The sequence below is a fragment of the Aplidium turbinatum genome, chromosome 12 (assembly GCF_918807975.1).
Source record: "Aplidium turbinatum chromosome 12, kaAplTurb1.1, whole genome shotgun sequence".
NCBI classification, from domain to species: domain Eukaryota; kingdom Metazoa; phylum Chordata; class Ascidiacea; order Aplousobranchia; family Polyclinidae; genus Aplidium; species Aplidium turbinatum.
This window is the reverse complement of record NC_137483.1, coordinates 5105214-5120152: the sequence shown is the minus strand read 5'-3', so window position 1 is coordinate 5120152 and position 14939 is coordinate 5105214. Positions and strand designations below refer to the sequence as shown.

Sequence of the window (14939 nt, the reverse complement as noted above, 5' to 3'; positions counted from 1 at the left end):
ACTGTTACAGAAAGATATGTTTTCAAGCATATGGTATTTTAAATTTATTTGATGTTTTTGCAATGAAACGTTTTTTTCCAGTTGTACTTTCTCGAGAAAAAATTAAAACTATTTGTGTTTTGTAAGCTTAGCAAATGTAATGTCATTTAATAAAAACTGCCTGTCATCATTTGCCAATAATAAAAGATTGGCATTCTGTTCATCAGATGGCATCCTACATGTGTGGGATACCAAAACTGGTGAAGAGAAACAGCAGTATCTGCCATCCAGCCATCTCACAGCTATGTTTACTTGTTTGGCTTGGAAAGAAGAAAACGTGAATTCTATTCAGGTGTGTTGAAATAAAGTATACCGTACCTTTGTTCCTGACAACTTCATACTTCTTTTATTGCCACACTTGATTCCAAGCATTGACTGCCTCTTGCATGAAAAGTTTCCAAGATTCTGTGTTGGTAGCTGTATGTATTAGGTGTATGTTGGATTGTTGGTGTTGGTTTTGTCGGTTGAAAACTTCATACTATTTTGCAATTTACTTTCAAACTATGTTGTATATACCGTATTATACGGTACAAGTTTGTAAAAACTAAAAAAACATTTCATGCAATCAGTCACTTGAAGTTCTCTTATTTTTTAAAGAGTGCTGTAAATTCTAAAAAGAAGAAATCTCGTCTTTCAAAAGTTCAATCCCCGCCATCCGAATACATAGCTATCGGTACAGCTGTTGGTGACATTGTCTTATTCAATGCTCTTAATGGAGAACTTGTGTATAAGTTTGTAAGTACTTCTGCTGTGATTACTTGTATCAACTATTTTTTAAATGCATTTGTGCTTGTTCTTTTGTGAGCCAATAACAACAATCTGTATAATAGCCCTCCAGATCCAGAGAGTTGTGTGGTTTTTCACATAAAAATTGTACGCCCAATCTGAAATCAACCATTGTTTGAAAATCTCAATTTTCAATTGTATTTTAATTTACCACATATAATATATGCCTATTGCCTGTTTGTTGTTCAGTCATATTCATCACATTATAACCATGCAATTGACGTGTTAAAACAGCGTTCTCGTACAGTAGTTTACACCTATGAAGTTTATTTATGCATTAAAACACTGCAACAGTTAGATTTTAAAATGACTGAAGCTAGACTAAATAAGAGATTAAAGTGAAAAGATTTTGGTAAATAAAGATCTCAAATTGTAATATGTAACATTATTGTAACTGAAATATCACAAAGTTCATAAAGTGTAAGGTATTACAGCCACGCATGTCAAAACTTTTGAATGTTTATTTAATATACGTCATCAAAACATAAAATACATTCAACAAACCTTTATGAGTTATACACTCTCATTAACAAACAACATTTTTTCAGTCTTGCATTTCAAAAAAACTCTTATTTTAATGTTATTAGTTATCATACATGATCATTTATCTTAAAAGTTAAAACTATGTATATCTTATACATTTCTTAATATATAAGATATTTGCATTGTTTACTGTAGCCTATAGTAAGATAAATTGGAAATAGCTCATGTCATAAAACACAAATTATTTAATTTCAACACTTATTTTTGAGTAGTTTGTACATTACTACCGTTTCTAAAAGCAATGGTCAAACATAATTATGTTATAACAACAGAGTGCCGGCCACAGCGGTCAAGTCAACTGTATCTCATGGGCAAAGGGCAGCACATTCTATAGCTGCTCCAATGATCAGCACGTTGTTGAATGGTCTGTTGGTGATTCTGTTCACAAATGGTAAGCAACCAACTTAAGTGTAACCATAGATTGCCAATTCCTTGACTTGCATAGAGAGAGAGATGTTTTTTTATTTGTCTTTTCAACATTAAAAAGATCGGGTAGTTACACATTAGCATTAATGAAATGTATAAAACAAACAGATAACTTTTGTTGCAGTAAATGGAAAGCAGAAAAAAGAGAAGTTTACAGCGTTGCCGTCGGTCCTCATTCAAAATCTATTTTATCTGCAGGAAAAATGATAAAATTATGGGATTTAAAAACCAAACTTCTTTTAAGGGTACGGTACTTACTTTGTATGTACAGTACATGCTGGTGCGATTTTATTTAGTCTTGTTATGCTTAATTATGTGGGTCTGCTACTATTCGGCGAGTTCCCTATTCGGCGAGAGCCCTTTACGGCGAGTGCCCTATTCGGCGAGTTCTTGAAATTTTTTAAATGAAATTATCGGGCACCGTAGCCTAATTATAATTGCCGGTTTTACATCGTTTTAACGTCGCTAAACCTTGAAATCGTGCAGAAAGGAATAAAAATAAAATGTTTGAACTATTAAATTAAAATTCGTCATGTCAGTTCAGTTGTTTTTATTTCTGACCATCACATCAAAAACAATACACGTCAACATAGCAAAGGTAGAAGCGACAAAACGTGAACGTTAAAACGTGCTTGAATTCGTAATGTCAGTAGAGTTGTTTTTATTTCTGATCATGATATCAAAAACAATACACGTCAACATAGCAAAGGTGTAGAAAAAGGTAGAAGCGACAAAACGCGAACGTTATAATGTGCTTGTGACCGAAGTAAGTTATTGAGTTGAATAGTTACTTTTGAATAGTTAAAATGATTAGTTTGGATCAACAAATGTGTGGCCTACAGCTTAGCTTGGATTGAAAGGAAATTATCGGGTACCGTAGCCTAGTTATCCCAACCAGCAAAAATTTGTTCCAAGAACCTAGTTAGCCTAACAGTTCATTTCTACATTGTAGTAACAGAATGAAAAGGTCAAATAGCTAACCAAATGTGTGGCCTATCGTTTTAACGTTGCTAAACGTTGGAATCGTGTAGAAAAGGGTGCTTTTGCTGACTAGGATACGTTGAAACTGAGAAACATTCACAGAAGCCCTTCGATTTGTTCCAAGAACCCAGTTAGCCTAATGTTACTACAATCTAAAAATGAACTGTTCTGTTAGGCTAACTGGGTTCTTGGAACAAACTTTTGCTGGTTGGGATAACTAGGCTACGGTACCCGATAATTTCCTTTCAATCCAAGCTGTAGGCCACACATTTGTTGATCCAAACTAATCAATCATTACATGATTTATTTATTTTGTTTGCTACATTTTTGTTTTTTTTATTTTTCCTTCACGTTGTGTCGCTTCTACCTTTTTCTACACCTTTGGTATGTTGTCGTATATTGTTTTTGATGTTATGATCAGAAATAAAAAAACAACTCTACTGACATGACGAATTCAAGCACGTTTTAACGTTCGCGTTTTGTCACTTCTACCTTTGCTATGTTGACGTGTATTGTTTTTGATATGATGGTCAGAAATAAAAACAACTGAACTGACATGACGAATTTTAATTTAATAGTTCAAACATTTTATTTTTATTCCATTCTGCACGATTTCAAGGTTTAGCGACGTTAAAACGATGTAAAAACGGCAATTATAATTAGGCTACGGTGCCCAATAATTTTATTTAAAAAAGTTCAAAAACTTGCCGAATACGGCACTCGCCGAAAAAGGCTCTCGCCGAATAGGGAACTCGCCGAATCGGACTAGCCGAATCGGACTCGCCGAATTGGACTCGCCGAATTGGACTTGCCGAAACGGGCCATTCCGTAATTATGTTGTCAAACGTTCTTTCTGAAATGGCTAGCTACTTTTTGTACAATTGAACATAAGACTCGTTATTGGCATAAGACTTAACGTATATATACTGTACTATTGCCTTTGTGTGCCATCATTGAAAGTTCATCTGTAGCTTCCGCATCAAAACATGTTGTCATGTACATTTTGGGCTGATTGGTTTTGAATCTTTATCCTCGGACTGACATGGCCTTGATAAGTTATTCCTGGTAGTTTCGCTAACTTTGTAGAGGCCTTTTGATGCAGGGCCGTTTATCGAGATTGACAGAGTGAATTTCCGATTGTTGGTGTGTTGTTACCAGGGAATTATTTCATCCACTAGTTGTCTCTGAATGGAAAGCAGTCCTTAGAATGCATTATAGGTTAATATAGGATTAACCTTATAAAGGGTTAATACATCTTCGGAATGGCCCGTTTCGGCTAGTCCGATTGGGCTGATCCGATTCGGCTAGTCCGATTCGGCTATTACCCTTTTCGGCTACAGCCCGATTCGGCTAGTCGGATTTGGCTGATCCGATTCGGCTAGTTCCCTATTGGGCTACAGTCTTTAGCGGTTAGTTCCCTATTCGGCATTTTTTTGAAAATCCAACGATAATCCTTCTGTAATCCAACAAAATCCAACATCGTTTCTTTTGCATTCCGACAAATTTAGCGAAAAATGTTTGAATTATTAAATTTCTTTTATAGTTGAAATTATCGAAGCTTTAGATGAGTGGGGTTTTGACCTAACCATTGAGATCTTAAAACTAAAAAGCGAATTAAATTTATTTTTGAACTATTACTGTTTGCTCAGATGAAATTGACATGTATCATGCGTCGCCGTCTGCATGCAAACTTAGAATATATTAGAATCCTCAACTATTACAAAATTCTAAATCCAACGACGCCTTCTGTTTATTTACAGTAGAGAATTTTGTATTTTGATCTCGAAGCTTTAGATGAGTGGGGTTTAGACCTAACCACTGAGATCATAAATCATATTTATGACACCGGCATAGGCGCCGACTTTTAATTTTGCACGGGGTGGCGGATAGCACAATATGGCAACCTAAAAACTTTCAAACTGCATGTTTTTGTTTTTTTACTAAGCGTGTTTCGTAGATGCAATTGTCTTTTCACACCTGATTTGTAGCTCGATTATTTACAAAGCAACTTTACAACAAATCACAGGAAGTATGTCGTGAATTTTATTGTTACGTTGTCGCTCCGACATTTAACATTTGGCAAAAGTATTTTTGCGAACAGCAGCTCTGTCAATCCAACTGTTAATCAACTGGTCAAGTTGTAACCGTTAAGCTTCAGCTTGATAAACATTTAAAATTAGGATGTGGTTCTATCGCTGTTGCGTCATGGTAGATCACAAGTAGGTTTTTATGCGCCTGAGTGCACTAAACGATCGCTCCGCCTCGCAGGTGGTGGAAGGCAACGATAAGTATATTTTCACAATGCAGACCACGTTTGGAAGCATTAATGATCTTGTTTCATTGCTTGCAAATAGATCAAACAGTTGCGACAGTTGAACGCTTTTTCGGTGGCATCTTTAAGCTAAATAAAACTGGAATGTCGGGGAAAACTTTTACTGGACGACTTTTTGTAATTTTTTCTATGATATAACAAGCAACTCCTAACTTATGTCAGAACAATAATTCCCTCCTCAAACTTTTACAGGACAACTTTTCGTAATTTTTTCTATGATGTAACAAGCAACTCCTATGTAAAACCAATAAATTCCCGCCTCACAATTTGTCACGCATTGACACGCAATATTACATTATTACTGCATGAAGTAGATAACAAAGTAGAAATTAAAGCAAGAAGTAGATGACAGTACACTCCAATTGAAATCGGAAAATAATTCAAAATGCAAAATCTTGACTAATTGAAAAAGGTTGCTTTCATTATTGGGAATTGGCAGGGGGTGTAGCTTTCCTCGAATAGAATCATGTAAACGTGTAAATTTGCAGAACGTTAAAACTGCTACTTTACTAGGTGCACTTTTTAAATAAAACTCAAAAAGTTTTGAAAATTGCATTTTTTTTAATAAAATTTGAAAATAGATATTCATTTAGGAGGTGGAGCTATAAATCATCGAGGTAATTTTATTTCCAAGTATTTTATAGCTGGCATAATTTATAGCGATATTATGAGCAGTTTAAAATTTTTCAAAAAAGATTTTTGAGGGAGGCAATGGAAAGATCGTATTTTATTGATTAATAAATCCCATTGTAAACCTAACAATTGTAACAATGACTTATGAAAAGTAACAAATAAAACGATCGCAACAACAACAAGGAAAAAACTCGTAGCCACGTGTTGCGTAATCTTCACGTAGCTTGCTTGATGTTACGCGAGTATCATGCTTGTGACAAAAGCAATCATTTTCTTCGCAATACTGTATTGGTTCACCTCTTGCTTTACGTTGACTTGAAGCGAAAACCAATGATCAAAAAAAGATTTAAACGTCCGTTTAAATTACATTTATTTGCAGTAAGTAATGTAACCTAAACGGGGTGGCTGCCATCATGCCATAGAGGTCGGCGCCAGTGGATGCATTAGATATTTGCATTTTTGTAATGATTTTCAAGCGAAACAGAAGTGTTTTGTTAGTTGTTCGAGTGTGTTATTGTTCAAAATACATGTAAAAACTTACATACGAGTTATTAATTAGAGATTAGCATAAATTTGATGCTTTAAAACAAAGTCATATATTATCATATATTTCAAAAAATAGTCATATTGTTCAATTTTTTAGGTAAAAAAAATGGCCCTAGTAATAAGTAATAGCACAACGTCACTATCAAAGCAGTTGTAATTATTAGGGTAGGCCAGTCCGTGGTGCATTCCCAGGTCCAACGTCAATGCAGGTGAACAATGGTTGCGATTATTACAATTCAAGTACTTGACATTTCTTGGCACATTTTCTCAAATGATCAAAATATAGTCATCATAACACACATTATTACCTGATTTGTTGCCACACAAGTGTGGATGCGAGCCTTGCATTTCTCATCGCCAGTATTTCTTAAGCCCGTCTGGACTATATTGAGCTAGTTGAAACATGTAGCCATCATGTAGAAAAACCTCACCTTTGCGCTGCGTACTAATCGATTCCTCTGCCATGATCAAGTAACATCAACTGAGAGTCTAACGAAGGAACTAACCAAAGGAATTTCAGGTGATGTAACGCCGAAACCCAGGTTTACTCTAAACTGCCACTTAGGTTTTAACTTCATCTTTTATGGCAATTTTACGCTATTTGGCAACTGTCTTTTTTTCGTTGACACGTTTTGGCTGAGACTTCATCTCATTAACCCCTATTGGTAATCATGAAAACTGTTATTTTCATGTAAAACACATATTTTGAACGAACCCAGACATCAAAACTCGTCATTTTTACATTGATTCAACGTCTGCAGACGTTGAATGAATGTAAAAATGACGGATTTTGTCGTTTGGGAACGCACTCAAAGGTAAACACTGGATAAAATGCAAGAATGCAAAAGATACCATATTGTCGAATTAAAATACAAAATCCTCCAAATAAACAGAAGAACCGGACATACATTTCTCTGTTATCATTTTTAATGTAAAAATTCCTTTTGTGGTCCCTTTGTCTGGAACAAATAAAAACTGTGCTGTTGAAATTTCCGATTGTAGTTTTGGTCTCAATCTCATCAACATGATTCGGAGTAAGCTGTTTGTTACGTAATTCACAAGGCTAATTGTTCTGTGGAGTGACCATTCTGTTGCTCCGGTTTTTTTTGGTAAAGTTATGAATATAGAACGTACCATATCACTAGGGATGTAACCGGTGTCATAAATATGATTTATGATACTCCACTCATCTAAAGCTTCGAGATCAACTATTGTGGAATAAAATACAAAATTCTCTACTGCAAATAAACAGAAGGCGTCGTTGGATTTAGAATTTTGTAATAGTTGAGGATTCTAATATATTCTAAGTTTGCATGCAGACGGCGATGCATGATACACGTCAATTTTATCTGAGCAAACATTGATAGTTCAAAAATAAATTTAATTCGTTTTTTAGTTTTAAGATCTCAATGGTTAGGTCTAAACCCCACTCATCTAAAGCTTCGATGATTTCAACTATAAAAGAAGCGATATTACAACATTCTCTAAATAAACAGAAGACGTCGTTGTCCATTTTATGTGAGCAAACAGTTAAATTTAATAGTTCAAACATTTTTCGCTAAATTTCATTTCAATTTGTTTTTCTTTGTCGGAATGCAAAAGAAACGATGTTGGATTACAGAAGGATTATGTATATCGTTGGATTTTCAAAAAAATTGCCAAATAGGGAACTAGCCGAATCGGATCAGCCAAATCGGACTAGCCGAATCGGGCTGTAGCCGAAAAGGGTAATAGCCGAATCGGACTAGCCGAATCGGATCAGCCCAATCGGACTAGCCGAATAGGAGCAGACCCATACATCTTAGTCCTCTGAGTACGCCCTGCTTATGCTCATTCTTATGCCAATACTTAGCTAATTTTTTGCACAGTTTTTTCAATTTATGAAAGCAACAACATTTAAGATTTTCTTTGTTTGGATGTACCTTCCAATTGTAGTGATGATGCCAACAATGTTTTTTTTTTAAACTACCCTAGTTACTACATGTACCAATATTGTTTTCATTTCCAGAAATACGCCGGCCATACCTCTCCCGTGTTTGCACTTCGTTTTCTAATAATTCCTTCAATGTTATCTCATCAAGACGAAAGTTTAACTGAAACGTTAGATGGAATGCATTTCTTATCTGCTGCATTAGACGACAGAGCAGTCAGCGCTTGGTATGTCACAAATTCATTCATACTTGTACAAATTGGGCAGGTTTTCTGCTCAATTTTTTGCAGTATGTTATGTAATACGAAAATATGACAAAATTTGAATTGAAGCATTACTCACTAGGCTACTGCAGCACATACTGTTAAAGTGCGCAACAGCTCATTTTGTGTTTAGTCAGTGGTGCCTTTGATACACTGTTCTGAAGATATTTTTAGGTTTTTGAATTGAATGTGCGGATTACTGATAGACCAACCTGCTTGTGACTTCTTTGAGGAACAAACTATCAGCTGCTTGAGATATTTCCATCTGACTTTTGTTTAAATGAAGTCTCCTACTGACTACTCTTCCATTTTCAGGCGAATAAAAGATAAAAAACATAAGAAAACCGCGACCTGTTCGTTCGCTCTTCCATCTGAACCTTGTATGTTCGATTTGCTCCCTCCTCAGACACTAAAGGATCCTGCTCAACTTCTGGTGGTTACAGAAGATGACCAAGTTATAATATTTTCCCACACATTGAATGGGTATGATATGTTACTATGAATTCTCATTTATTTTATGCTGTAAAGTTGTATTTTTTTTTCCGCAATCGCTTCTTCATTATTTCATTGCATTTCCTTTCTTTTCAGACACGTGAAAAAACCTTTGATTCAAACAAAATCAATCAAAATAGTCACAGAAGAAGCCATCTCATTAAAAATCATTTGTGCAACGTTCAAGAAAGACACGAAAGATAACAGCGCTATTATAATTATAGCGTATGGTTCTTCAGCTAAAGTAGCATTTGAGCAAGTGGTAAGCAAGTGGTCATTACTTTAAAATAGTATTTGGTTTAAAGGGGTATTAAAGGAAAAACCTGACTTGGCGATTTTCCACGTTCTTTGTGTTTAACATGCTACCATAAAACGATTTTCAATAAAATTTTGCCCGATTGCGGTCTGACCACCATTGTGCGCGTGCTTTTGTCAGAGCTTTCAAAACGAGATTGGCCTGAGCAACGAAGCGTGCGACTGTAAAGAACGTCATAAAGTCTACGTCATAAAGTCTAGCAATCAACCGATCACGCAATAATTGTTACTGCGGGCGATTTGACTGTAGGCTATGTATGTATTTACATCAAAACAGCAAACAGTTTGCTCAAATCATCAGATTGGTAACGTGGCTTTTGTTATTGCTGGACTTTATGACGTATTCTTGAGCTGTGTTTGCACGTTTTGGTCATTTTGAAAAAAATGAAAATAAATGAAACACTGGACTTTGGGCCTTGCCAGCGCCATTGAAAACAAATTTTTTTGGGTAATTGTTTTTGAAATGTATTCTTGAATGTTCAGTTTACTCATTTTAATGCTTAATTCCGGTTTGAAATTTTCCTTTAGTATGCCTTTAATGTTCAGATACTAGTCGTTCAACCTACAGACTGTTCTAGCTACCACTCTGCTTTAGTACGTCATGTGTGCAATGTCTTTGGCATTGTTATAGCCTTTATGGAACACTTCCTCTCGTAAATAGCTCTCCTCAGGCTGGATGTAACAAGCAGTTGTAGGCTTGTAGCACTCACACTCCGTGCATTCGTATGACAACGTCAATCCTGTTTTTGCATTTAATGCCTAGTACTAACCTATGAAGCTGATAACCCCTGTAGTTCCTGCTGAACTTTTCTCTTTTACTGTTCAGAATCTAAACGATCATACTGAGCCAGATGTCATCTTCATTCGGAAGGATCCTTCAAAAAGTGAAGTGTATATGGAGCAGGATAAACTCAAAGTAAGGTCGTATTGGATGGCTAATGTCATAGACTATTTTATTTTCAACTGCGAGAAAAGTATATTTTCAATATACCAAATAATTATTTTTTAGTTCATGAACACTGCAAGTGGTTTCTACGTTCACTTGAAAAGGAATTGAGAAAAAGTATTTTATATACTGTATAATTAAACGAGCGTAAATACGGAAATTTAATTATTATTTTTTCCTTGTTGTAAAAGAAACGATGCTGATAAAATGAAACGCAAGAGGAAAAGGTAGCAAAACTACACAGGTTTAAAGCGTGCATTTAATGTGGATCTAAAGCTTTCGTGCAGGCGAAACGGAACAAGCATATACATAGGGATCTGTCTGTACATTTGTGTTGGAAAAACGCTTTACCAGAATGTTTCCTTCCAGTTACGGGAGCCTATCAAGAGCAAAAAGGTTTCTTCCATTGTTCCTGGACTCATAGAGCATTCTGGAGAAAAGATTACTGGGAAAAAAAGGAAGAAACAGACTTCTCTTGGAGAGGCGCAGGTTGGTTTTTCTGTTGATGTTGCATTCACCAATTGATCAAGAACGTAGTGAGGTGGTTGCGAGTATCTGGACTCGTTCTAGCGAGACTTTTAGGAAAAACACATGGGGCTAATGCATCACGATAGCAAGTAGTATAACTAAATTTGGGTTCATACGAATCGAGATATCAAAAGACTCATATCTTACTCATTGACCAGCTTTTGTCGTTACCCTTTCTCTCAGTTGACAATGGAAGAAAGGATTCAGGCTCTCAGTGTGGAGAAACTCTCTTCAAGCGAAGATCCTCCCCGTGCGGACTCGTTTTCCATCTTGTTATCACAAGGATTGCAGAGTGATGACAAGGAAGTTTTGAATGTGAGTAATGAGGAAATTGTTTACTTGTAGAATATTCTCAAATCACAGGGTATCATTTTGCTTCTGATTGGAAAAAAATGATTGATCCGTGCGCATTGTAAGGACCACTGAATCCCGTGCTCCGTCACATTTTCCTGAACACTACAAAAGCCAAATTCAAGTTGGCTTGAATGTGTTACCATCATTTTTAATATTGCGCAAACCACTTAGTGTGCGAAATTAAGTTCAGGACATGTGGTTGAAACCCAGTGCTGCAATGTGACAAATCTGCTGGACTTTCGAAGATGACGTGGCTTATTCCACTGTATTAGAATCTGTCTGAGATTAAACAAATGTGTCGTTATGCGTGGAATGTTTTTGTTGCACAAAATGTATTTAAAACGAATTGTCTTCGCAGTTTTCTTCGGTTTGAGATGATGAAGAGATGTAACATGAACAGTAGGATTAGTAAGCTTTACTTTCTTTTTTTACAAAACAAAGTAACGTTTAAATTACGTTTTTTTTTCAGCAAGTTCTTCAACACGGCAATGAAACCCTGATACGTAACACAGTACGTCAGCTTTCAATCACCTACGTCATCCCTCTTATTAAAGAATTAACTACAAGACTGCAAGGCGGTCCAGAAAAGTAAGTTGCTGCGTTGCTCATGAAGTTTGCTTGTTTTGCCCTGCTCCATTGGTTCTTCATTTTACGCATTTACCCGGAATTATGCCAGGCGGCTTCAGAAATCCATCAAAATGATCAGAGGAGTACAAATCCGATCTTCGTTCCTATTCACGCATGTCATTTGGTGTCTTGACATAGCACAGGCTTGTAGGTAACCTACCAACCACACTGCCGGGTGGTAAGGAACATTCATAGCTTCGGTTGCTGAGAAGCAGTCTACTTGGTTCTATTGTCTTTTTTGAGTTTTGCGGGAAGATTGCGTGATGTGCTGCTGCATGTTATTGAATTCTATTTTGGGCTCAGGATGCATGATTGCATGTATGACTCTGAAAGAATTGCAAGGGTAAACCTAGATGATTGTCATGATCCAAGCATGAAATCTATTATTTGAAACTCACCGCAACTTGAATGCATACTTGCATAGTAGTGTTACCATGCTGTTGTTCCATCATTCCAGCCTATGCAAACATTTCTTCATTTTCCAGGTGCTTGATATTCATCAAATGGATGAAAGCCACTATCCACTGCCATTCCTCCTATTTAATGACGGTAAGCTGGACGGTCAAAATAGCGAAACAAGATCGGTTTTACTTGCAAATATTAATTGCTGTGGTCGGAAAAGAAAACGTTTACCAAGTTTGAGTAAACTTCAGTTCATTGCTTTTCTAACAGCCAAGCACTCATCATCTTCGATACAAATAATTCAATTCACTTGACAGCAGGGCTGCAGTGTATACGACTCCGAATTTTCGGTTTGTAACTAGCCGAGTCTTTTGACTGCACAGTGCACAGCTTTGCGTGGACATGATGCTACCAACCTGGAATCCACTGTTTAGTCTTGTCCGAAAGGTGGCCAAGTTTATTCCTTTGATTCGTCGTTAACTTCTGTTTGCTTTTCTAGTTTCCGGATGTCATCCCCCTGCTTAGTCAACTTTACCAGCTGATGAATGTGCGAACACTGACGCACAGTCGCGTCTGCAATCTGGAAGGGAAGCTAGAACTTGTCACCAGCCAAACCTCGTCCAGGCAGGACCAAACCACCACCACAAGCACAGGGCAAGCAGAGGCCTTGTTTGTCTTTGAAGAAGGTGAGTGTTTCATAACTCGTAGCAAACGTGAACTACTGACTTGTGTTTGAGCCGCAGCTGGTATTGGTGCTTGTGTAATGAGAAGGATATTAGCGCATTGACAGTGCGATGTTAATGGATTTTTATGACTTTGTATCTCATGTAGAATTCATCCATGCCTGTTTGGATATCGACGCTGTTGCATGTGTGCTGGAAAATGACCATTGGAGTTACAGTGAATGTTTTCCAATTTTGGCGGTACACCCAACAATCATTTTATTTGATTATTGTGTTTTCTAGATTCATCCGATGATCAGGAAGAAATGGAAGGCATCACCATTGATAACGCTGATCTATTAAACGTGAGATCATTTTCAAACGCATTGTTTCTGGGCAGGAAAGGCTCAAAGTTACTTTTCTTCAAAGTGTTTCACGTCACGTTAATTTTAGTGCTGCCATCAACACATATGATTACATTGTTGTGCTTCTTAGCTTTAGATTTTTTTTTGAGAAACAATCAAGCATAATGTCTATCTGTGATTTCGGGTTTCTCCAAAGAGGCGTCACTGGTCAGATTATTTTCTATACTTCGACACCGTTTCACTAATGTGGGCTCTTGCGCAAACAACTGGAGTATGTTAAACAGCTGTGTTTCTTTTCACTTCCCGCCTTCGCTATCACAAATAAATAACATCACGAACGTTGATATGGAGAAGCTTGCAGGTCTTTCTAAATCAAATCTCACTGAGCAATCAATTCTAGGATGAATGTCCCCACATGCACTTGCTAAGAAGCTAAACAAATGCATTCAGAATAATACGAATGAAGAAGTCGATGCAGAGTTATCTAGGATTTTTTATTTCAATGCTGGAATGGATTATAAGCTAATATTAGAAGTCAGCACTTGTGGGAACTGGGATTGATGAAAAAAATGTGTGAGATTTCAAATTCTCTCCTTGGAATGCTTATTTGTTAACATTTTTTCCCTTTGTAGGACTGGGACGAGCTCAGCGACTCTGCCGACAAGCATATGCCAGACTCCGATCATTCATTGAGTGGTGATGAAATTGACGAGACATAATCTCATTTGCTACCTAGTTTCTTATTTAAATTCATTGTTTGAGCGAGAATGTGGTCGAAAAGAAAGTTGACCGCCTGCTGCTGACCTTAACTTTCAAACCGCCAAGAAGTTTGGGTTGCTCAAATTCTTTTTTTACCATTACTGTTTCAAATACCAATTGAGTATCTAACTTTGCATTGTCATGTGTGGATTATTGGCGAAACTTGACAACATACAGTTTCTCTTCTAGTACATAACTCTTGTTTTTATGTGAAAGCTGCTCACATGTTTGTGAAGTTGGGCAGCTTACCAACACATTTAACGAAACGTATTTTCTGCTCCTGAGCGGTTTTTCATTTGGTAAACAATTTTATTGGCAGCAACCCTTTTCATTGCCGTACAGCTTTATAGTTTGGTGCTTATCCTTGATATACCTACAGCTGTTCTTGTGTTTGTTCAGCAAAACGATTGACCGTGGTTGGGTGTGGGATTTTTCCAAACCAACGTTTTTTAATTAGTTGTATTTCAAGAACAATTATGCTTGCAAATTGTTTAGCCTACAATATTCTTTCTGTGAATTTCAATGTTCTGAACTTTCAACCAACTGTTAAATAATTGAGTTTTTTTCACTGTGCTCTACTCGGCTACATCTTGATGCGGCTGCACTAAGAGCGACGCATATCTGCTTTGGATAAGATTCTAACACAGCGTCACTTGTTTGTTACAATTTGTCACAGTATGGATGGAAAATTTATAGCTGGTTTACAACGTTAATTCGCCTTGATAGAACAGGAATGAGTAAAAAATAAACTGCTTTTCGCAGTGTCATTACTTTGACCACATCATGAGCAATTCCTTATGGCCCAGACTTTAAACGTTAATCATTTTTCTCGGCATTTGTGAGTGTTGATAGATTTCACTGCCATGAAATGTACGTGGTGGCCTCTTTACAGTGCGTTTTAAAGGATCTGAACTGTCTTCTGCACATTGCTTAGTGTTTACTCACGTCGAGAATAACAGGAAGAATGCGTTTGTTGTGTCTAAGGATACGCTGGTAGTTGAATATTTAAA

The 14939-nt window shown here is 36.7% G+C and overlaps 1 protein-coding gene across 1 annotated transcript; it reads left to right on the top strand.

Annotated features, from left to right (window-relative positions):
- The first annotated feature begins 102 nt into the window (after window positions 1–102).
- LOC145780970 (WD repeat-containing protein 43-like) lies at window positions 103–14853 on the top strand. Its single transcript, XM_082592655.1, has 15 exons — window positions 103–331; window positions 637–774; window positions 1641–1759; window positions 1919–2039; window positions 8295–8443; window positions 8795–8962; window positions 9068–9233; window positions 10113–10202; window positions 10602–10721; window positions 10944–11075; window positions 11584–11702; window positions 12227–12290; window positions 12643–12829; window positions 13109–13170; window positions 13803–14853. Exons 1-15 carry the CDS (start codon window positions 140–142, stop codon window positions 13887–13889), a joined length of 1914 nt encoding a protein of 637 aa, XP_082448781.1. The 5' UTR covers window positions 103–139; the 3' UTR covers window positions 13890–14853.
- Window positions 14854–14939: the final 86 nt, after the last annotated feature.

Coding starts and splice junctions, on each gene's coding strand:
- LOC145780970 (XM_082592655.1), top strand. CDS start 140: ATGTCATTTAATAAAAACTGCCTGTCATCATTTGCCAATAATAAAAGA. Junction 10,722..10,943: donor CTTCTCTTGGAGAGGCGCAG/GTTGGTTTTTCT, acceptor CCTTTCTCTCAG/TTGACAATGGAAGAAAGGAT. Junction 12,291..12,642: donor ATTCCTCCTATTTAATGACG/GTAAGCTGGACG, acceptor TTGCTTTTCTAG/TTTCCGGATGTCATCCCCCT.